We start from the raw sequence: 24,705 nt of genomic DNA on the forward strand, positions 1-24,705 counted from the left end.
ACCTTGCTGGCCGCCCGTCTCGCACGCGCCCCCTGAGCCGCAAGAGCCTGTAGCTGAAGTTCGTGTCTACGATTATGCGCCACGGACAACGTCGGAGGAAGTATTCGTAGCGAAAGACGTTGACGATCTTATAGATCTGACATCAGAAGTCTCAACGCATGAACCTACCGGCAATAGGGCTCGTGACGCTTCTTTTTACGCTACACAGCCGGCCAATCAGCACCAGGCTTTGGAGCGTCATCGAACTCAAAATGTGGCTGAACATGGTTGCCCAGCAGATGATACCATACCACTCTCAAGGCTTGTTTGGCATGGTCGCAGGTCTTCACTGAAGAACGAGCGAAGGACTGCCCAAGGGCTTAACATACCACATACGAGGGATTCCTATATTGGAACGCAAACGTCTCCCCCACCGGTCATTGAGGCCACTCCATCTGTCGAACAGGGATATGTGCCTTTTAATTCTGAATATCGGGATGAACCATCCAGGGTAACTCAACAACCTCCAGGAGTTACCAACAACCCGGTATTCAATATGGTTGGCCCCGTGAACCGAAATGGCGACTTAACAAAGAAGAGGGAAGAAAATTTGACCGGAACATACAACCATCCGGCACAGGTGACATTGCGTAAGCTGCTCGTTGAATTAGACAAGGAGAAACAGGAACGGGAGCGGCAAAAGGCACAACCCCAGGTCAAAGGGGCCACTCCATTTGTCAAACAGAGGTATGTGCCACCAAATCCTCAATATCGCAATGATCCACCCATGATAATTCAACGACCCCGACGCATCGTGGCCACTCCATTTGTCGAACAGAGGTATGTGCCACCAAATCCTCAATATTGCAATGATCCACCCAGGACAATTCAACGACCCCGACACGTCAACTAAATTTGGTTTCCCTAAGGACGAAGTTAAATTCAACTTTGCAGTTATGTAACTTGAATTTATTTCCGTCGTTTAGCGAAATGCAATGATCTTCGTTTCTTTTTCTTGTCATCACTGTTCTGTCAGTGGAATATTTTATCTTTTTGGCCCGCAAAAAATCCTAAAACATGTAACGACGCTTATACCGTGTTGTACTTCGACTCAATTGAATGGCGAACCCGTACACGGAGTTGTTCATTGTCGCGAATTTGATTCTTCCATTCACTTTCTATTCTAATTGTCTTCTTCCGGCAAACTTGTTTGCATGAGCAAGAGAGTAACGGTATAGCACTTATTTTCGTTAAAAGTGCTTGCCAATATTCTCTGCCATGTTTACGACTGCTGGAAGGGGACGATAGAAGATGAAAGTGTTGGTTGTTTTCATTTTTGCGACCGTGACACGACTACCTCTACGGGGGATTTTATCGTTAAATGAGTCGTTCAATTTCAGTGGAGCAACACACGAGAAAGCGTCGGTCATGTTTTAGGATCAAAATTTGGTTCCAAATTTGTATTGTGTTTGTTTTTTATTTCATCAATAAATGGATTCAACTCCAAAATAACCTGCGTTTTTAAATTTTTAAAAAATAGTATTAAGATAATAATCGAAAAAGTTATGTCACAAAAATGAGAAAATCATCCTTAAACTGCGGACTTACATATGAATCAAACGAAGGGGGGGGGGGAGAAAGCAAATAAAAAAGAACCACGGGTTTCAAATCGCTATTAGTTAAAAATTTAGTTAGATGTCATAATCGCTCCCACCATTTACCCTAAACTGAGACTGTCTGCAACCTTGAAAAACTAATTAACTCAAGTTGCTTCAGGCCAACAGGTGACTTGTGGGTTCAAAGTGGACATTTAAAAGCAAGACGTAATGCTACAGCCATACGCAGATCAACTTTTATCTCCATCCACCAAACTTCTCTATTTCGACATGAAGGTAAGGCAGTTCATTTAACATTGATTAGTGTGTTTAAATTTGAATATATATATAGGATTGACGTGCACGGAGTAATGAAGGATTTTGAACTTTCTCTTCTGTTGTGTTGCTTCATTGCGGAAAATAAATTTCTCGTCCAAACGGTTGAAAAAGTTTGTAGAAAAAGAACTATCCATTTTGTGACTGGAGTACATATATTCATTTAAACTTGCAATTTCACTACCCACATGAAAACTAAGGCTTATGCAATATGGGAGAAAAAACAGTAACCAACTAGCATGGTTTCTGAACAGCTTTTGTCTTATTGGATGTGGCAAATCTATCCTATGTTTAATAGTTTTTCGCATTCTTTCAGTGCCACTTTACAATGCAAAAATAAAAACCTTCGCGTTATTGTTTTATTTCTGAGATACTCATTGTTTTTCCCCCTTTATCCTTGCGTTCTGGACTTTAAAACATCTTTGTTGTGGTCTGCGATTTGCTCGTTTGACGAAATTCTATTTACGGAAAGTGTTTAAACGTGGCCGTAGGGTTTCGCCAATCAAAATTAAACACGAGTCACTTGATCAGCGGAAAGACCTTAATTTTTTTCTTTTGACAAAAGGAAAGAAATTGATGCCATATGTGGAATAAGTTGATCTTCCGCTGTTTGCGCCCAATGAACTTTGCGCATCCGTTCTAATGCTCGTTATTACTAGCGCAACGCTAGAGGGGCATGCAAGCAGATGCGTCTCCGTTATGATCTAATCGGGATTCCCTAGACCGGAGAACTATGAGGGCTCTTGAGATGGTCATCACGCGGATGGCACGGACGCTACCGAATGTTCTAGTCGACAGCCAAAGAAATCCGAGATGGTTTCACACTGTAAGCTCTTTCTGACAAAATGATGCGTCCTTTTCACTTGGCCGGCTCAATTGCCATCCTCTTTGCTATTATTGGGCGCATTAATGAATACCATACGCCGCGAGCGAGTACAAGAATAGAAAAGAGTAAGGCCGATAACAAGGCCGAACAGATAATTAAAGGCCGCTATATAGAATTTCGCATTTTCGGCCGAAAAAGGCATAGTGAAGGGAGAGAAAGGGAAGGAAGGCTAAGTGAAGGCACGTATCCTATTTTTTTGTATTCTTTTCGTCCGCTGGCGATGTAATGGGAGAGGGAGGGGGTCGGTCGTACGATTTGACGTCACGGAGTACAGAGTTGTTAGAAGTGCTGGATTGGACGAAACCAGAGGCCGGTTCGGTAGCCTGAAGGGTAGACCCGTGTATTCGAGTGAAGGATCCGTCAGGGGGAAATCTAACCGGAGTGGATCCGGTGATGCCCAATTTTTACGCTTTTGGCGTGCTCGAAGATGGTGAGGTGGAGCGCCGGTTTTCATTCAATGGAATCGCGCTCAAGGAAACGGCTGCAGTCTTCACGCTCAACGGGACCAAGTAGATAATCTTTCGTTTTATATTCATTTAACGTTACATTATACTAATCATGGCTCATTTGTTGACAAACAGAGGAGCTGTGCTCCGCCAAATGACTGACGGACATCATTTGATTCAGCTGATATACGACGCTGACCTGTCATTGCAAGATTGCGAATACATCACAGATACAGAGACGGCCATGGCCTTCCAAGAGAAATTAACTAACGAATATCGGCAATTATCATCCATTGGTCACAACACTACCATTCGCATTATCGAGAAATGGTCAGACCTGCCGGAAGATCTTGCACGATCAGCTGTTTACCGCCGAATGAAAGCGGAATGCCGCCAGCTTCACTCACGTATGCGCAAGGCTGCCCGTCAATCTGAGGATCAGTCATCTGTCAGGTACGAGAGTAGATTAGTTAACCCATCCGTCCTTGCTTCCAGCATTTCTTGGGAATCGTAAACCAGATTCATCTACCTGAGTTCTACTCAAATCTACTTCTTGTATATTGCCTTACATTGTAATTTTTAACTTTGTGATTTATCTTACTAACTGGGTTTCTCTTTTTTTCCCATCTGATGGATCACTACTTTTCGTTTTACAAATTTCAGTCTTTTTTCCTCCTTTTTTTCATTGCTTTTGGACTTGGAAATGTACAAAGAGGGTTAGCATAAGATTTAAAGATTTTATGGAGGGACGGGGAGAAGGGCATCGTTTTGGAATATCATTGGTTTTGGAGTCAACACGTTGCGTTATTACTGACGCAGCAGGAGGAAACGCGATATCATGATGATGCCTGGAACGATTCGGTGTGGTTCCGGGCATCGTGCCACCAAGTACAAGGATTTGGGAGCAGAACAGGCCGTCGACCGCTGCTGCCGCCGCCACGACCACTGTCCAGAAACCATCCGGAGTACCAAAACAGAATACGACATCACCAACAACCGACCAATCACGATATCTGCGTGACTGCGATGAGAGGTGAAGTACGAACTGCACGAGTGCAGTACTTGGGAATGTATAGGCTAATTTTAGGCAATTATTTTAGCGTTACAATTGATGTTTGGGATTCATTCGCGCGGTGTACAAAATTCTTCTCGAAAATGTTATAGAAACAAAAGGCATGCACGTCTTTCCACCACTAAACACAATTTTAGTCTCAGCTTTTTTCTTTTAAAAAACAAATCCTCTTTCAGAGCTCGTTTTCCAGCTGTCAGATGTCTTTAATGTGAGACATTTTTCGGCTTGTCTCCTTCGTTGCTGTCCCTTAGTCTTTTTGTTTTCGTTTTTCTCGGGGAATTCTATTCTTGATTAACACACACACTCCAAGTTGTCTTGCGTCTTCCGGCTATTCGAAACCTTCTTTACAACAACCATCTCAACATAACAGCAAAAAAACAAAAGATCCCCACACAATGCAGTTGAATCAGCAAAATGCGAACCTCGAACCTCCTTTTGCGTATTTGTAGGAGAAGGCGTGAAGCAGATGATCTCTACATAGTTCCCCACACGAAGTGGTGTGGAAAGGGAAATCGGGCCGACGGACCATCTCACCTGGGTGGCTATGCAGCAGCAGACAGATGTTGTCGCCAACACGATCAGCAATGCTCACACCACATCTCTGCCTGGTCCGAGAAATTCGGTCTGTACAATAGCCGGCCTTATACGGCCATGCATTGCACTTGCGACGACAGGTAAATTCCCTCCGCCCCCCTGCCTTCCATTGTTTTGGACGTCGAAAGGATGCGTAAAGTTCCGTTATAGAGATAGTTAAAGAAAGCGAAATTAGAAAGAGATTCGCCAAGGACGTAGGAGAGATTGGAGAGACCAATTTGAAATTACGAAGAATTTATGCAAGGCCAGTTCGATCCATCTTTGTCGTAAATGTTTGAAGGCATAGGGTTAAGTATGCAGTTCTGTCAGTTCGTATGCAACGCCCAGAAATCATGTAGGATTTGGTGCGTTAGGGACCGTTAGAATGAAAATGGTAACGGGCCACAGTGTGCTGACCTTCTTGGCCGATATCGCCTTGCCTTCAGCGGTCCAGCCGAACTTTCATTCCGTTTTTCCCGGGACTTATTTAGAACGTTTGATTGCCTTCAGACGAAATTACAGGCTTTGTAGTCGCCTCAGCCAGGAATTTAACAACATTTTTGTTTATTCTTTAAAAAATATAGATTCCGTTCCTGTTTAAAGCAAGCTAACACGGCTGCCTCCAACTTGGTGGGCAAACTGTTCTTCAACATCATTCAAATCAAGTAAATATTATTGAATAAGAAATCATTGTCAATGGCGCATCATAACTCTATTTTTCTTTATTACAGGTGTTTTGTGCTCAAACCAGAGAAAGTTTGCAAGAAAAGCTCGTGGTGGGGGAAATGTACAACAGAATGAATGGAGAAAAAGGGCTCACCTCCGCGATCCTATTCCGTATTGAAATAAGCTGTTGCTCTTGTAATGCTTCTTAAAAAATACGATTAGTGTTGTCGATAAGAGGTCAGATTCTTTTTTGCCCACAAACGAGAGAGAAAACCAGTGTCGTTTTTTGTTTGTTTATCAACAGCATTAGTAGTGCCAGTCAGGAAAGCTATTTTCCTTTGTTCGTATTTTGCTTGCCTCATTCCTCGCAGTCTACCCTTCACAATACGGAAAGAAAAATTCTTTGGTCTGTAAAGCATCCACGACCAATTTGTTGTTGATATTATCGCCGATCTGAAAAAGATTTCGCATTTAACGTAGCAGAAGATATTTTTTCTTCTAATCTACTTTTGTGTAAATGTCCCTACACCGCGTCCGTGCATATTATACGTGCGTGCATGTTCTCTTATCTAGAAACCGATTTTCGGAAATTCAAACGAATTATTTGAGTTGTTTCTGTTAACTCATTTTGCCTTGCCAATTGCATCCTATAAGTGTTCCAGTGTGGCCAAATAAACATGTCGTATACCGTTTTGCGCAACGATGTGGCAATCGAATATTAATTTCTAGTGTTTTTTTTACTGTGTTGGATTGCCATGAACTACGAAAACCGATTGGCTATTTCCTGTTAAATTAATGTGATGATTGGATCACAAGTAGGTCATTTCGCCATCGACGGCAAGGCTACATATATCGCAAAATTGCTGCGTAAACAGTTCCTTCCTCCTCCGCCCCCTTTTCCCAAAATAAAAGTATCTATATGTTTTCATAATACGTAAAAATCGAGGTTAAATTGACTTAAATTGAATTAAATTGACTTGAAAAAGTGTTATCGTGAGTGAAGACATCCGGGGTTCTCTATCGATTGATCTTGAACGTAAGTATTTTAACCTTGACATTACTTTAATAAATAGAATGGCGATACAGAAGCTTGGCCTTCATTGTGATTGTTATTTGTTGATTCTAAACTGCACACATGCTTGGAATTAGTGTTAAAAACGCATGTACCACTGAGCCAGAAACGAAAACGCAATTTGTACGAGCTTGAAAATAAGCCCGACAAAAAAATAAGCCCGACAAAAAACAAGCCCGACAACAAAAATAAGCCCGACTTTTCCACCAATACTGTATTTTTTTTACATTTAATTTAACAACGAGTAGGCGATTTTTGGCTGATTTTGACAAAAGTGAGAAGGTAATAGCCTTCTCACTTTTTCATTTTTGGCCAAAATTTAGATGTGATTCAAAATACATGATTCCGATTCAAAAATGAACGAGGATCCTAAAAATGAAGTAAATTTTTGCGTTGCGCTTATAGTTTTTTTAATAAACGGAAAAAACGGAGTGATAAATGCTGGCGCGCCAGCAGCATGTTAATTCCATTTATTATAAAAACGGCTGGTTTGAAGAAAAAACTAATATTTTTGCTGAAATCAGCGTTTTATTTTAGGTTAATTTCAATAAAATTTTATGTCAAATTACAACACTGAATTTCTGCCATAAAAAAATTAAGCCCGACAAAATAAGCCCAACAAAATAAGCCCGACATTGTCGGGCTTAATTTTGAGTATGGTAAAAATTCAGTGTTGCAATTTTGACATTAAATTTGATTTAACTTAACTTAGAACAAAACTCTAATTTCAGCAATAATATTTATTTGCTCGTCAAACTTACCCATTTTTGTAATAAATGGAATTAAAGCGCTGCTGGCGCGCCAGTATTTATCACTCTGTTTTTCCCGTTTATTAAAAAAACTATAAGCGCAATGTAAAAATTAACTACATTTGTGTGATCCTCGTCCAATTTAGAATAGGAATCAGGCATTTTAAATCAAATTTAAATTTTGGCCAAAAATGAAAATGTGAGAAGGCCTTCTCACTTTTGTCAAAATCCACAAAAATCAATATCTCTGGGAATTCAATGAAAACCACAGCCTATAATCGAAATTGAACGCTGATTTCAATAATGTGATTGCCTTTCTTGGATAATGAACCGTTTGGGAAATATACGGCATTATAGTTCTGTATCCCGCAAGCGGTGTAATTTGCTGGCGCACAAATTTGCTACCCAAATTTTTATGTTTATTTTATTTTTTTCTTATCTAGTTGTGAAATATGAAAAACGGGAATTTTTCTTAACATCTGCACACAAAAAATATGTATTTCTATAAAGTACCGTTGATGGACGTAGTATTATACCACATATTGTATCAGTACTACATATAATAATAAATCAATCAGTCTTGCTCCAGCTCTACCTGCCAGAAGGTAACACGGTATGAAAAAGATTAAAAGTCGGAAAGTGGATGACATTTTGTCATTCTTGTCCCTCCATCAGCCTAAAATCAAGTAGAGTCCTAGAATCAGGCAGTACGTCCTTGTGTACGCCTCACGAAATATGCTGTTCCATAAGGTATGAACTTGCCGCCACGAAGAGAGACTATCGTGGTAAAAAGACAGATATTTTACTGTTGCTACGAAAGGTGTCGTGGCAGTACAGTTTTTACCGTCATGCAACGGCAGCCTTTCGTGGCAATAGATTTAATGAAATGCATGCCCAATTTGAATACAACGTGAAAAGAATACATGTGCATATGTAAAAGCTTTCGCTTGCAAAAAAAACACTGTTTTTGCTCATTACCAAGTCTATTTTCCATTGCTACGACATCGATGACGTAAAATGCGAATCCATCATGAATGCATGACGATTTTAACTCCGTGTAAACGTGCAATTTTTCATTAAAAAAAATAAAATAGCAAATGAAAGTCAGGTCCGTATGACTAGGGCTTCGTGGTTAGCATGCAAATTTTAATCGTCAATCTCCATTGTGACATTTTCAGTCACAAATGCAGTTCTATTTTAAAAATTTGTATCAAAGCTGGCTTGGTAGGTTACACAGCAATCCTGGGCTTCAATGTATGGTTGTTGATCTGGCAGTGGCAATTCATCAAGCGCTTCAGCATTGGGCAACGCGTCGTCGAGGGTCACTTTTTCGGTGGCCATGTTACTGGTGCATAACCAAAATCACTGTGTGAATTATCAGTTCAAATCAAAATACGAGTTGTTTTCGTTGGTTAACGCTAACGAAAGATAACGGATAGGTTTTGTCGTTTTACCTCCCCATCAGTGAACAACAACGCAGAGACGTCAGAAATTGGCAGACGCCCTTTTTCTGCAGTACAACACTGTCCTTAAGCTGTTTGAGATACCTACCGCTACGTGGCTCTCCTTTCTATTTTGAATCCTCGTGCGAAAAAATGGCGGGAAGCCAGAAGAGTCAGCTCAGAGCACGAAAATCGATTTGAAGAACCAAAAGAACCAGGAAAATAAGGCATGTGACGCCAAGAATCCGCATAATACATATTTTTTAAAAATATATATCCTCTACATATCCTGTTTAACCGGGCCTGACATCTAGGTTTACCCCACAAGTCATTTTGCTGAGTTAGAGAAACCAAAATGGTTCATAACGGAGTCATGGACACATGTTTTACGTGTTATTGCTTTACCTTCCAGATAGTTCTTTGACCCCATGGAATTATGCCATAGCAATACACAACGTATACCAAATTTTTTGGTCATGATAGCATTTTGAATGTTTTACACATTTTAAGCGGCTGCTGTCATATCGTCACGAATTATCAAGCAAGCTTAGATTAAAACATTAGCATAACACTTAATAACTGTGTGTAGTAGAAGGACATTTTCTACTACAGTTAAATCAGAATCTCGATGTTATCTCAACGCCCACTGTTCCCACGTAGGCCCTCCATATTGCGGTTGCCACCATCGAAATTGAATAGTTGAGGAGTTGGTTTGAACGGGTACATTCTATATCCTGCGCTGCGGCTAAATTCGAATAACGTAAAAGTTAGGATAAAGGCTGGGTTCAGTACAGCAATAAAATTACCTGAATGAAATTGCGTATGCCATGAGCAAGCTAAAACCAGTCGACGCAATTGTAACTGTACTGAAGAAGCACAACCCGATAAAGAATATCTGATCTGTAAGTGTTAGACGGTTTGATGCCACAAGACGGGTTCTGTTGAGGTGTCCCCATTCAAATTACGAAAGCGAGCCGCCTAAGGGATTAAAATCACTCTGTTATCGTAATAAGTATCTAAGAAATAACAACATGGGAACGGATATATTCAGAGGAACGAATATTTCCATAAATTGTTTACATAACTTCAAACGCACCTAACCATGCGGACGTCGATGGGCACAGTAAAAGCCATTCTTATACCACATCCATCAAAATGTAAATGTTTCCCATGGGCAAGAGGAATTAGAGATCCGCAACCGACTTTGATACTTCCTCCGGTGATGCTTTCCCATAGTGGCGATGGGTTAATGAGGTCGTCAAAATGATCCATTATAGGTAGTGATGAAGCGACCAATACTGCCTTGAAACTCGAGCAACTGTTTGAATAAAAATGTCAAACGAACGTATTTTGGAGCTAGGAACTTCAATCCATACCTCACGCCTTCATAGCCATTATCGCAGTGGCAACGCCCACGGATACAGTCTCCGTGATCGTGGCAATGCGACGGACACATTCCACCAATGTAAACATCTTTCCAACGCCCAAGTGTTTTTTTTCCCCCTTTTCCTATTCCATTTGTTCTGAGTCATCCAACGAAACTGCCACGTGCTAGAAAATAACTCTTTCATTAATGTACGTTATGCACGCCTAATGTTCCCCTTTAGTGCTGCCTGGCTTTTGATATCCACATCAACATGGAACAAAAGCACATGGTGCTACTGCAACATTGTGAAACTTAATTGACTTACTTGGCGAAGGGAATCGATTTGAGTGGGATATTGACCCGCTGCCAAGTCGGGAAGTTGCCGAATGCTAATGCAAAGAACTATGATACATCTGAGGATCGCACAACGAGTCCGTTGAACTTGGCAAACAGTTTGGTTTTGCTAAGGACCACGAAGGCTGTTCGTATCCTTGCCTCATTTCGAATCTTACTTGGCTTCTGTTATTGCTAGCATGACACGACGTTATTCCACATGATGTTCTGATCTGAAAAACATTATAATAAGAAAATGAATGGTTAGGATTTTTGGCTGACTTTTTACTTGCTGGGATTCATTTATATATTGTAAATATAACGAGACCTTAAAATAAGCAGCGTAGTTATCTTTCACTATAATGTGTCTGCTTGTGATTCCGGCAAATCGACTATTTTCACTAGAGACAAAATTCATCGAGCTTTCCGTTTCCGGTACGCCACAAAGGTTGTTTGAAATGACGCCATTGGGACGAAACTGCCATTGAGTTTGATCAAGTGATTCATCCCTTGAAGAGGATGCAAAATTTAAAAAAATAACGAGCACGGTTTTGGCAGGTTGATAAGATTGGATTGCACTTACACGAAATCGTCGTAGATTTCAGACAAATGTTCTCTCGAATATTCGATGGCAATATTGTCGATAAGCCACAGCGAATGTTTCTTCGCTGCCTCTGAGCTCGCTTCGGGAACAACAGGTTGCCACCAGCGTAAAATCGAGTGCGGATTTTAGCAGTCTTCCGGTATAACTGCATGAACTTGAGAAGGATGTATGTAATGCTGAGGACTGTAGTCTTGAATTAGAATCCACGTGAAACCTTATGAGAAAAGTCGAAGAACAATAATTTAACATTCTATGAAGAAATACACAACACACTAGGGTAATATTGAAATTCTAACTACCATTACCAGCTGTACACTGTAAGAATACGTTTTGTGCCACATCTTCAAGGTCTCTCCTTCCTTTGCTCAGCTGAAAATTGAGAATGAATTCCACGTTTCGGCCCAATGTCAAATCCAGCGGCATGGTTTGTAATAGTTTTATCCCAGGCCCTTGAAACAGTCCTGCTGCCCCGTCACCAAGTCGTTCATTCGGATTGGCTATTTTTCCACCACTAAAAAATTTCCAATGGGGTTTTACGGTGGAGCCATCATTGAAATCATCCGCCAAAGTATCCTATCGATTCGGTACAAGCAGCGATTATTTTCGAAACCAATTTAAATTGGATGTGTTGAAACTACCAGGCCGACCAAGGGCGAGTCATTGATTGGAGGTCCCAAATCAAATTCATTGACGGCCCAAGAAACACAGGCAGACGATTTCGGATGCCTCCAACGAACTCGAGCAAATCTAAGATATTTACACAAATCTGAACATCAAAGTATACTCCAACAAAAAATTCTTTTAAAGCACTTTACCTTGCACCTGATATAATTTCAAGTGAGTATTGATACGTTTGCCATTTATCAAGTTTCTGGTAAACGCTTGGTATTTGTTGCCCAGGAGCTTTTTCACCTCACACTTTCATTGGATGAAATAGCTTCCAGATAATACCGTGATCATACGAGATATCTAGCCGGACAGGCAATTTGATTGGGACTGCAGCCAGTTCTACAGAAGCAAATCCTTGGCCACAATCACCGACGAGCATTTCGAAGGAGAGAATGCGACCTTTGGCGCTCACAACTAAAAAGTCAGACGTTTCGAGGACTGATTCTACGGCGGTGTTCGATCTTCCCCGCATAATAGGACCACGTCGCCCACAACACGAATCGTGTTGATCGACATTAACTTTCCTCCACCACAACTTTTGTCCAAACAGACTATTCAAGAATTGTTTTGAGTGTGTAGAATCCACAGATTCTTCAGCTTGGTAATCAGGAAAGCGTTGACGCGGATGAATATTTCGCTGTTTGGGTGCATTCGAAGCAGCGGACACATCCAAAGGACGACCGATTATGAAACTGTCGATTGCCCAGTCTTCTGACATTCGACCAGAGTGTCCCCGTTGCCACCAGCGGAGCTTTACGTTACTTTTTTGGGCTTCTTCCGGAACAAGAAAGCTAACCAGTCTGTTTCGATTAAACAAATTCACGTTTTCCAAAAGGCTGTCTGAATGGTTATTGTAGTTAGGCCGCAAATATTCACCTGGAGTCCTAGAAGTGATCGAGAGATAGCGACAGGCCGGTATGCCATTTCACACCTCCATTTAAAGAATACTGGAAGAGTAATATTCCTTGGTTTGGACTATTTGGCACTTGTCCACAACCAGATCTCAAATGAAACTGGATGACAGTTCCTTGATACAGGTCCAGCTCACGTGTTTCAGCATAACGACCGCACGACTTTTCCCCAATTTTAACAATTAGTATAACAAACAATACACAAAGATGTTCTTTGGTAACAGGCACAAACGACTTACATCGTGAAAATGAAGGGCTGGTCCGGAGTCACGAGTTCCGCAGAGAGACGATACTGACCGCCATTAATTCTGCACCACACGCTTGAGTTCCAGCCATTACTGAACGTCTCCCGTACGCTTGACAAAAGTTCAGTTGAAGATATTTCGCAATTGCCTCCTACAATACAAACAATAAAAAATCTTTTGCGCAATACTGGTTGACATTTTCGCCAAACTAACCAGTCCAGTTGGGATCACATTGGCAGGATTCTTCCCAACAACGCCCTCGTCCGTTGCAGTGACCACAGGAAGCTCCGACACATAAACCCAATGTAAAGACCAATCGATTGATTCGTCATCGCTTGTCCATCGCAAACGCACCACTCTGCCGTTTTGACAATGAAATGTTAACGATGTAATTGCTATTTGACCAGCAGTTGGCTGGTGTTGCGCAATAGATGGTAAAATACAGTCATTTATAATACCCTTTGTTGAGTGGGATAGGCGCTGTTATGGCACGTCGGTAACCGGTGACTTGCGATAAAAGCTCTGAATGAAATTCAAAAGCGTCACAATCGACTGCTTCTCCAGGTAGGCATTCATCAGGTAGATTTCGCCAGACCAGTCCACAATTACCAGAATATTCTAATCGCACACCTGCATAGCATCGTAACGACTATTGTAAATTGAGGATTAGCATTGCGGAGCCAACAAAAGCCACGCTTACGGCTGCAAGAATTGGGATGATCACATCCTGATGAAATAGCGTATTGCAAAAACATCTGATCCAATATACTAATATCCTTTATCCTTCGTTATGACCATACTTTTCCCGTTTGGATCTGTTAGTTGAAATGATAAAAAATAAATCCAAAGAATCAATGCATTCAATAAATTTAACCATACTAGTAAAATGAAGAGTCGAATTAGATGAACCCCAAGGTGGTTCCAATGAACCTCCGGAAATGAAGAGCCAATTATCCTTTGTCGTTTCTAATGATGTGAATTCATCTTCAATGGCACTCTTGGCGTAAAATTCGCCTCCAACGTAAATCTGGTGTCACACTTTATCTCGCTTATTCCCCTATTTCTTTGAGAGCACACCGATATTTTGACCATTCCTCGTCTACAGACCACACGGTATGCAGATTTCCATTATTTCCACCAAGTTCAGACCATTTCAGTCTGGGTCCTAGCCTCAGCGCTCGTCTAGGAAGAGGCACTTGGCGAAGTTGTTGAGATGACAGGCCATTTAGAGGAATAACTTCAAAAGTAGTCCACTCAATTCCACCATTAATGGAATATTCGACATTGACGAAAATCTCGTCGTCGGACAGTGCTGAATCCGACGAGTCAAGATGAAACTGGACAAAACTATAAAGAATTTGAGTTATTATCTAATGATTGGCGCAATATAATTTTTGGCATTTTTTTTCTTCTTTACTTTGCATTCGATAAATCGAGGTCGCGCGTTTCCAACATTCTGACTCCTAAACGATCCAATACGAAAGCTCCTCCTATGCCAATTTTACTCGAGGGTTGAGCTCTTAGTTCTCCACCTATCCGACGCAGCCATAGCGAGTTCTCTGGAGCATCATCTACGAACACGAGAAAGAAAACATCAAAAAATAATTTTATTTAAAAAACATTGATCCATTTTTGGTTCTTACCTTGGGCAAACGACTCGTGAATGTTTTGAGGGTTCAGCGTGAAAATTTTTACCGTTTCGCACGCCTCGCCTTGGTAACCCTCGTCACATTCGCAGGATCCTTCGACTGTACATCTTCCATGTCCGTTGCAAAGTTCCGGGCATTGCGGACTCAAGATAACGTTTCGTATGGCCCGTTGAGGAGCCAGATGCCCGTCTGTCCCGTTTCAAAATCCCTGATACCATCGGAATCGAATTGCGGTCTGCAATTCATGAAAGTTAATATTACTGTAAGATACATTTTGATTGTTGGAGGGGTACGCTAAAGTAGATTTTTGTGACTCACTTGCTTGTCTCCAAATGCGAAAGCATTATAGTTTCCCTTTTCCATGCATTGGTTGTTTTCGAAGAATAAACTGCGGATGGTTGATGTGGCATTCGGTCGTAAGGATTTCGACCAGAATCGTTTACCACCAAATGCCAATGGCGCCCTCCGTCAATGGAATAGTCTAGCCGAACACGGTGTTCTAAGCTAAGATCGGTTGTTCCACATCCAACGTTTACCTAAAAATTGTACTCTTCAGTTATAATATGGATTTGAGTTTAACCGAATCTAATAGGTAACGTGCCTCAAACTGAAGAACAGTTTCGGATGTAATCATGAAATCTCCCGTAAACGCTTGTTGCTCTCCTAGTTCACCTTGAAAAACTAACACATCATCTTTGGATGAAACGAAAATGCCAATATTAAACGAAAAGGTACATAAAATGGCAAATAATTTCTTATTAAGAATTGGTGAAGACCTGGAACAAAACGAGTGAAGTTGGCCACCGAACCAAGTTAGCTAAAAAGAATCTTGATCGTTGAGTTGTCGAGAGTCGTTAGTTAGAATTATACCCAATGGCATTGTGCTATGAAGAACCAAGTCGTCAATAGCCCAAGTATCCAAACCTTCACCTATTAATTACAAGTTTCAGGGTCATAACAAAATGATGTACAGTATGTAAAAGCAACTTGTGTTATACCAGCGTGAACAGGTTGCCCCAGACGCAGCCGTGCACAATTTGCAAGATCTGGAATCCGCATTAGGTTGACAATCACGAGGTGGGGCTCGTGCTGGGGGAGTATTTTGATTTCCTTTTTACGTGCGTAAGGCGCATTAATAGACGTTAAGAAACCCTAGACATAATATTACTAACAAATTTACTGTTTAGCTTAGCCTTAAATTTTACCTGAATGAGAATAAAAGTAATACCGCCGTTAACAGAGTGCTGCCAAAGGAATCGCTGATGTAACGGTTCTAGTGAGTTGACGTAGCTTTCAGCTTCGGCCCAGCAATCGAATTTGATAGTCATTTGGGCATAAGATGCTAATGTTAGGTCCAAGTCTATTGATTCAAAGTGGCGAAGGCCGTCCTGTGCAGATAAGTAACACACGACAAGGTTGAAAGATTGGAATTTCAATTTTGCACCACTATACAAGTCTTTTGTGGACCTTGTGGGAGCATAGCAGCAGGGACTGTCATTAATACTCCACATCCAGTAGATAGATCTCCACCAGAAAGGCGGGCTAAGTTGGAATCTTTGTCGAAATGGCTCAGAAGGCCTCGAGGAAGAGGATTGATTGGGACACAATCAACATTACCGTATGCTGCATCGCAACTGTAACATAAACACAAGTAATAAATTCGTCATTTTCAACTAAAGCTTGTAAAATTAAATATTCAAAGGCGTACTCGCATTGCCCATTCTGGCATGTTCCATGGCCAGAACACATCCACGGACATGTACCACCGATATAGACTCGCGCAACACCCCACACCATCGGTCCACGGTCTTGTCCATTTTCGCTGATCCAGCAGAATCGTGTCGATCCCATTCTATATGAGATGAGAAACATTAGTTTTCAGTTTATTGCTAATCCAACTTGTGTTTTTTAGTCTTACATGGAGCGTCTGGGTAGATGTACGGTAATCCGAGTGGAATTATTCTTGCTATTTATTAAATATCTACTAGGCGGATGGAGGTATTCACATTGTTGGCTCAGTTGATCCAAACTGTAACATTCCTCTTCGACCATATTCCAGCGGCGACCCATATCTGTCGAATATTCAAAACGGACCTCTGCTGTTCCTGAATGAATGCCTACTGGTAATATTGGCTGGAACTGAACAAAGGTAGGGTCGCTAATTTCCATGTCCCATGTTTCCGCATACGACAATGAAAATCCATCTTCCAAACCAGCTTGTCCCAGTAATGTGTCGTCAGGATCAAGCTGTTCACGAAATATCAAGCCCTGCTATCCCATCCAACCCATAATTGTTCCATCGGTGCTATTAACAATATCAGCCATGTCGTTCAATTGTTGGTCTTCGACAGGTTCATCCGATTGAATCTCATATTCGGAAAGGATTGGGTTCCTAAGTTCAAGTTGACCAATACATCGTCCAAGTACCACTGAAGCCTATCTGTGCCATGGAACCGTAAATCAGTATAGCACAGCATCAGTAGCAGTATAGCACCTTATAAACTAAATGTGACAATGAATACCTTGATGATTGGCGTTCGGATAGGTAAGTTGCCACCATCTAACAATAGTTCTGGCGAAATCGGGTAAATTACAGCCTAGCCTTATTTCGTCGACTTCCGTGTTCAAAGGCCAGGCTTCCAACACGTTCCAGGTCAGTCCATTATCGTTACTATAGTTGAGAACAAGAAGGCTAGCAGCGGGAATCTCTGTGGACAACAATTTATGTTTCGCAGCCAGACAACAGCTTTCTATGTAAATGGGTAAGCTTGTTACAGGAGGGTGAACTGCATCATCCTGTCACGGATGCAATTCATGATATTAACCTAATATCATTATTTCAGCCACATTTGTGCGAAAAATTACCTCAAATTCCTGTTGTCGATTTCTATTGTTTGCAACGAACGTGGTCCTCGGCCTTCGAAGAAGACCACACCATCAGTGGAGCCATCTGATCCAGCCATGGGCATCTGACGTTAATTGGATTCGAATCACTTGAGTTGATTCTTCTTTTGTCTGCTGTGGTTGAATAAGTTTAAGCAGAGACCACGTAATGCCTCCGTTACAAGAAGAATGTGCGTACGTAAATGATTTCTAGTGGCCTGTCAGGTCCTGGACAGTGATGTCGACGTTGACGTCTAGGCCCATTCATTCTAATGGAGAATCGTAAAACGTGACTTTCACTTGTGTTGAGATCAAATGTCACCAGTTGTCGATCACCAGACTAATCAAAGATGGCCGCCATACCAGCTCCAACTTGAACACATCTTGTACCCAATTTCTCTCCAGTAAATCGAGCAACTTTGATCTTAAGATCAGCAGCGTCTTGTTCGAAATTCTCCCGAAAAATGGATGGAAGTGGCTGTGTGGGAAATCGGCACCATTCGCCGTAGTATCCATCATCACAAGTGGATAAGTGACCTTTCTCTACACAAGTCCCAGAAACCACTGCAGCCCAAATAACAGTCTTCAAGATAAATGTCATTCAATGCCCAGTGTCTACGGATGTCAATTTTAGAGAAACCACGACCGTTTTGGATGAAACGAAAACGCACAGGATCGGCAAAAGAAGCAAATGGAAACGGAAGTGTGATACGTTCCCACGGATGTGCTGTCATCTATGAGTAGACCATGTCGTCTAGAAATCATGAGTATTTATTTAAACTCATCTTCTCGTTTAAGAATAAGAGGTTGATCACCTGGATTACGTTAGAAGAAGCACCGATGCATGTTGGAGGTAAACAGAGACCATGAAGATTGTTCCAGTTGCTTCCATAATCGTTTGAATATTGCACCATGACACGGAAAGCGTCGTTTTCTTTCAAGGGCAAACTGACCGACGTGTTGGCATTTTTTTTCAGGTAAATCGCAGGCCATATTCAAACGAAATTGAAGCATGTATTGAATGGGTGATGGAAGCGCTGGATGCAAAAGAATGTCATTCACGGACCAAAGTGAGGCTTCTTCGTTGGAGAGATTTTCACCCAACAACTACCAGCAATCCTTGCATCTTTTTCTTGTGCTTCACTTGGTATTGCAAGTGAAGGCTTAACAGGTACCTTCAGAATTAATTAATGGCAGCTGTATAATTTATTGTTGAATCATGTAATTAATTTTTTTTATTATACTTTTTCAAGGAAAAGTCCAGACAGAATGTTGACGAGCCTCATTTTACTGCCATCATTACATTCCATCCATACATTCAACTTGGATGGAAAACGTTGGGAAGTCTTTTTAGTGGGCTTGGTATTTTTGGTTTATTTTTTGCATGGATTAGATGGCTCAAGATGAAATCGTAGGTTACCAGCTGAAGACAAATCCAACGGGGAAGAACAAGCCGAAAAAAAAGAGCTGTGGAATGTTTGCTGAAGAACCAAATGTCTTGAATCACTTTCACAGTTGGCTTCAACCCGTGCGTTCTGAAATTCGCAACTATGAAACATGTTATAAATTATTTTTTATCCTGTGGCATTGTTAAAAATCGAAGTACTGCTCGTCCGGAAGAAGTCGATTGAAATCAGGTCTCCATAAAATTTGGTCAGACGTTGGGCTAGACATAAGCTGAAAATCTCTGGTCGATGCCCAAACTGGGGCCGATATGGTTGGAATTGAACATGAGCGCTTGCACCTGTACTCCTTTTACAACCACTCTGCATTTCGTGCGAGACGTGTTGGCAAATAAGGTACCGTAAGATGTTATAAATCAATGTGAAAGTAATACATGTATCTATCCGCCAGGCAAGGATAGCCAATCGGCTGTGCTGAGAGGGTCGAAGTCAGTATGTAATTCTAGAGGTCGATCGTCAGCTGTTTTGGTTACAGCCACATCGTCAATTGCAAAGCATACATGGCTATCTTCACCGGGCAATTGGACGGACCACCGGGCAGTTGGACGGACCACCGGACACACGTTTCCAGTTGCCGGATTGCCGACGACAACGGTATCACATAGGAAGCCGATTCACTGTTCCCCGATAAGCTAACAACAGAGAGACGATCTAAAGCTGTCGCTGCATAGGTAATAAAGGCAAGAATTACCTGGTAATAGTTCGAAACGGAGACCAGTTAGAGCACGCTGTGTCATAAGGTGAGATTAATCGACCATAAATTATGGTAATGTTAGCGTTGAAACTCGTTGTGATTGTTGTGTTTTGCTTTTCAGCTGAGCAGGACGTCTGACCGATTGGGAACTGAAGAGTTCCAGCGCTGGGCAAAATTAACGCGACGCTCGACAATTGAAGGACAGTTGCAGTTGAATGATCTTCGTTGATTGAAGACATTTCCTCCATTCTGCAGCATAGCGTAGCCGAAAGTCCATGAAAAATTGGTTGACAACTATTGCTGACATGAAATCCTTCGGATTCACTCCTAATTCGCGAGAATTATATGCAGATTTATTTGCCTCATTCCGTTTGCAGTATAGGGGTAAATTTCCAACATAAATTTAGTTGTACCATAGAGATGGAGAGAAATGGGTCCGGTTTCGAAATCGTCTCGGAAAATAACGCCTCCTTCTGATTGACGCCTGATAACGTCACGCTCTCGGCTTCAAGTTCGTCTAGCAACGTGATAACGTTATATTTTTTTCAAATTTCATATACTCTACAAGGAATAACGTCAATTTTGCGTGCCACAATACCAGTTGCTGGACATAGGTGATAAATCCGCTGGACCTTCAATACAAGGGTTTCTTGTCTTGTAAACGTTCCTCTAAGTAAACGCGAAACCGTAAGAATGAAATAATGTAGTCACGCTAACTACGGCTAATAATAGTTCGGCAAATGTGTGAATTTGACAAAAGTGTTATAGTGAAATGTTGCATTTTTAAAATCACTTTTCGGTTGACGCCAAAATGGAAGTTCGAAATGAGGGCGCACGTCACCTTTTGTTGCCCACTTTTCGTCTTCGGGTGGTGCCATCCAACGGAACCGTTCGATTCTCCGTTCGTCCGTCGGGCAGTTGACGCAAAAATACGTTTTTGCTAAAAGTACGCCAAAATGCGCCCAAAATCAGGTACGCGAAATGAAAATGTCTTTGTGCACATTTTCCGTTCGTGCGGTTGCCGTTTTACTACGTGGCAAAATTGTGCACATTTTCCGCTGCCGGTACTACGTGGCAAAAAAAAAAAAAAAACGAGAAAATGTGTCATAGATTTGATAGGATAAACTGAAACTGGTTCGTTTACTTGTTTGCCGGCCGAGCCACTCGTAGTAGAATAGACTCCCTTGATAAGCGCTGAATCGAAATCTTCAGTCAATCGCACAGTGACTACGCGAAACGAGATCACAATTACAACAAGCAATATTATGCAATACACCAATATGAAAAACTTAAACTTTTGGGAGTATACAAAAAAAAATGTATGAAGTGCCTTGTGACAAAAAAAGGTGCTTAAAAGAATGCTGTCGATAAAAGCAAATCTTATTTTACCTTTATACACTTGGCCACCGGTGTAAAACCGTGGATTTCCGAACGGTCCTACCTGAGCTATTTGCGTTGTCGGTTGGCTTGCATCCCAAACGTCTGGCTACCGGGCAAACTGTTTGCAGGGGAAGAAAAACGGTGATGAATCAACAGCGTTGGATTGTTGGCTGTTGATTCTGTTCGAGACCTAACAAAATAAAAACCAACAAGCTAAGGCTTCGATATATTGCCGTCATAGCTGAAGCCGACGGCTCTGCGTAAACCGCAGATATATTCGAACCAAGTGTTTGACTCAACTTCTGAAACACGAATAACACTGAACAGCATTCGTAAGAGTTTATTTGGTACAATGTTATTCATGAAAATAATTTCTTGGTAGTCGGGACTGATATAAATTAGGAGGGCGGATGAGTGTTTTATCCGATATCTGGGGGTCCAGTCCCTACCGGTTAATGGAGTTGTCTAATAGGATTGATCGGTTAAAGTAAAACTAACCTTTGACTCTTCCGTCGGAACGGCTCTCAAATGTCGGCTGGTACGCACACCCAAATATTACGATTCAATAAGCATTCTTTCAACACAGAGAATTCTGTTGAAAAAGTAATGTCTTTGGTTTGAATGAAATCCAGTGTTATCAGGAATGTTGGTAAATTTCAACATTCGATGATGGCTTATGGCAAGCTTAGTGTACCCATGGAGGCTCATTGTTTCCCTTGGAACAAGGTAAATGAATTAGAACTATTTCTAAGGAGAAATAGGACTGATGCCATGGAGAAATAGGACTGTCCTAAAAGTTTTTAAAAGTCAGTCCTATTTCACACAGTCCTATTTCTCCAGTCCTATTTCGTTTCAGTCCTCGGTTTAATTAAATTCAACAATCATTCCGTGATACGTGAAATGGGGTAGTTATATTTCTCAGTAACCGTCCATGATTTCGTTGTCGAATGGAATGCTTAACCCCACAAATCTTACTGGGATTTTATATAAAAACGAATTCACCCCACATATAACTAGCAAATGGGGTGGTCGTCAAATCATTTTAACAGTAAAAACTTTGTGCCGGCAGGCGCCTTTATTTTCATCTACACCCAGCCTTGCAATAATCCAATCCTCCTCTTGCGTTTAGGGTTTCAAACTCCTCCCGCAATTTAATATATACAAGTGTGTGTTAAAATTGCAAAATGCAGTAGGCCACCAAGGTTAAAAACAGTCCTAGACAGGTTTAACAGACTTGATGGTGAAACACAGTTTCAGATCTTATCTGGCTTATCAGTTTTCTGTAAACGAAAATCAGGTGTTTCATGCCCACGGCGAGCGATGAAAAACGTTATTCTTGATGCAATGAAAAAGATTGTAAAAAAATGCAGAGTAATGTAGACGTGATGCGAATTGAATTGCCGCCTTGTTTTCCACACGATACAGTAAACGGTGGGCGTGAGAAGAGTTTAGTCGAGATTTATGTTGAAGACCTGCGTGTACTGATCTTTGAAAAAAAATCGTAGATCAGACTTGTTCATTCGATTTTTACAATCTTGTGGCATTCGATTTTAGAATTTTTCTTGATTCCTGTCAAATTTTTAATTATTAAACTTAGAGCAAGTTACGTCTAGTACAATCACAAGGTCAACGCAATGGGAAGTTGTAAAAATATTTAAATAATTTTTGTTTATTTAGGCTATTTCCAAAAACGAATTGAAATCGTGTTTCATAAGCCACATTGTTTTCACTGGTAGTTCTATGTGGTAGGACCATTGAAACTCTTCTTACAAAGTAGACTTGTGCGTTTAGTTCCTTCCCCCCGGTCTTCCTTTTTTAATTTTTTAATTTTATTTGTTTCCCACTTAAGCATTTCTGATGACTATTACCTGCTACTTTGTACACGTTAATTTGCGAGCTAACCAAGCCATTTCCCAAAGTCGTCAGACTTTGAAAAACGTATTTTGTTTCCAGCAATCGTAATTATCTACTAAGAACTGAAACACTAGAATTCGTTGGAAGCATTTTTTAAAACAGTTTTATTTCCAAAATCCAAGTTATTTACCGAAACGACAGGCAATCTGTATTGACCAAAGATTGAGTTTAGGGAAGAAATCGAATGAAAAGAGAACCTGGGGAGGTATAACCATGAAAATGTAAGGATGCTCAGAAACCTGTGTAGCTTGAGAGTGGTTGATTTAAATCGCGTCCCATCTAAATGAAGGTTCCCATTTCACATCATTCAACATGCAGCTATAGTAATTTCACCAATCAGTTTACAGTGTCTGCAACGATGGTCTCCTATTTGGATTAACTTCAAATAGGCGGCATCATGATAAAACTGAAACGTATGCGAAGGGATGAAAAACGGATCATTCTGAGTAAGAAAACCTGTGTACTTAAACAGCAAACAGGTTTCAAAGTTTCAAAAATGATCATTGTCATTAATTTCTTAAAATTCAATTTCAATGTCGCCATTCACTTCCTTCCAGTAGATCACAATGCCATCAATTGGCAGCCAACACATCGAATGGTAAAACTTTTACCTCATCCTTCCACTGTTACGTAATTTAAACAAAAAGAAAAAAATCAAACAAAAGATTAACTTGCTGTCTCAAATGGCACACAGAATTATCTAAGCGTCAAAACAAATCATTGTTATACCTCCTTCTCTTCTTTTACTCGGCTGTTTCGAAAACGCTGTTTGAAAACATTGGAAATGAAACCTTATGTTTGGGTTTCAGTTCAAACATCGTTTTGAGTCCTTTGAAGGATTTTTTCCCTCTATTTTTTTGTGGCTTGAGAAACATTTTTTTGGCGTAAGACAGTGATGACACTTTCCCCGCTGAATAGACATTTTCGTTATACAACTACTTGAAGGGCTTTTTCTGTTTGCTTGACAGTATCGGTCAGTTCCGCGCGCTCCGAGTCCGATGAGGCAGAACCAAGTTTCGTTTTTAGATCGTTCAGGTGGTCTTCTGCTTCACGTATAACTTTCCGGGACCTCTTGTTGTCTTTTTCATAAAGCTTTTCAAGTTGGGAGATGGTCTTCCTGATTTTGTCGTTACTGGTGGATTTTTTGATTGGCGGAGAAAAAGGCCCAGACGAAAAAGGCCCGCGAAAAAGGCCCAGACGAAAAAGGCCCATACGAAAAAGGCCCACTTTTTTTCCAAATTCAAAGTGGGCCTTTTTCTCCATTGGACTGGGCCTTTTTCTCCGCTCAATTTCCAAGTTCGTAAGAACCTCATTTTTGTTTCAAAATATATTTCCCACCTACTATTCCGTGGAATTTGGAATGTACGAAGGTTGCTGAAACCGTCACCTGCTATAAGGTTTGCCGAGATCAAACAATGTTAGCGTATGTGGGCTAGTTAATTTTTGATTATTGATTCGGTAGTAATCTGATTTCCGATTATGTTAGTATTTATCCATTGCTAATATCCCGTTATATAAAGTTCATTTTTTACAATTTTTGTTTATTGAACAACTATCGCTTCTTTGAACAGAATATAAGAAATCTATGTTTTTCGCAATTCGCCTTGTTCTGTCCAACCTCTTTGCTCATTCCCCCCAACTCCCCTTCCACCTCCCTTATCACTTCCCATTGCCGATGCTTATGCCATAGATAAAGACCGTTTGTTCATTTTGAATACGAAAATTGAATGAGTTTTGCGGGGCTTTTGTGGGTGCTGGGAACAAAGATATGTTAACAT

The 24,705-nt window shown here is 41.0% G+C and overlaps 1 protein-coding gene and 1 pseudogene across 1 annotated transcript; one reads left to right on the forward strand and one right to left on the reverse strand.

Annotated features, from left to right (window-relative positions):
• Positions 1 to 3,165: 3,165 nt before the first annotated feature.
• On the forward strand, positions 3,166 to 6,254 carry LOC130697300 (group 3 secretory phospholipase A2-like). The gene is made up of 5 exons (XM_059496730.1): positions 3,166 to 3,305; positions 3,378 to 3,695; positions 4,764 to 4,988; positions 5,472 to 5,552; positions 5,619 to 6,254. The coding sequence occupies exons 1-5, from the start codon at positions 3,190 to 3,192 to the stop codon at positions 5,686 to 5,688; spliced, it is 810 nt and encodes a 269-aa protein (XP_059352713.1). The 5' UTR covers positions 3,166 to 3,189; the 3' UTR covers positions 5,689 to 6,254.
• A 2,843-nt stretch (positions 6,255 to 9,097) lies between these two features.
• On the reverse strand, positions 9,098 to 20,245 carry LOC130697301 (reelin-like; annotated as a pseudogene).
• Positions 20,246 to 24,705: the final 4,460 nt, after the last annotated feature.

Source organism: Daphnia carinata, chromosome 9 (genome assembly GCF_022539665.2).
Source record: "Daphnia carinata strain CSIRO-1 chromosome 9, CSIRO_AGI_Dcar_HiC_V3, whole genome shotgun sequence".
Lineage (NCBI taxonomy): Eukaryota > Metazoa > Arthropoda > Branchiopoda > Diplostraca > Daphniidae > Daphnia > Daphnia carinata.

Bases quoted from the DNA above. Each gene is read 5' to 3' on its own strand.
- LOC130697300 (XM_059496730.1), top strand. From the start codon at position 3,190: ATGCCCAATTTTTACGCTTTTGGCGTGCTCGAAGATGGTGAGGTGGAG. The intron at 3,696-4,763 runs GTACGAGAGTAG...GCGTATTTGTAG, and splicing joins GAGGATCAGTCATCTGTCAG to GAGAAGGCGTGAAGCAGATG. The intron at 4,989-5,471 runs GTAAATTCCCTC...TAAAAAATATAG, and splicing joins CATTGCACTTGCGACGACAG to ATTCCGTTCCTGTTTAAAGC.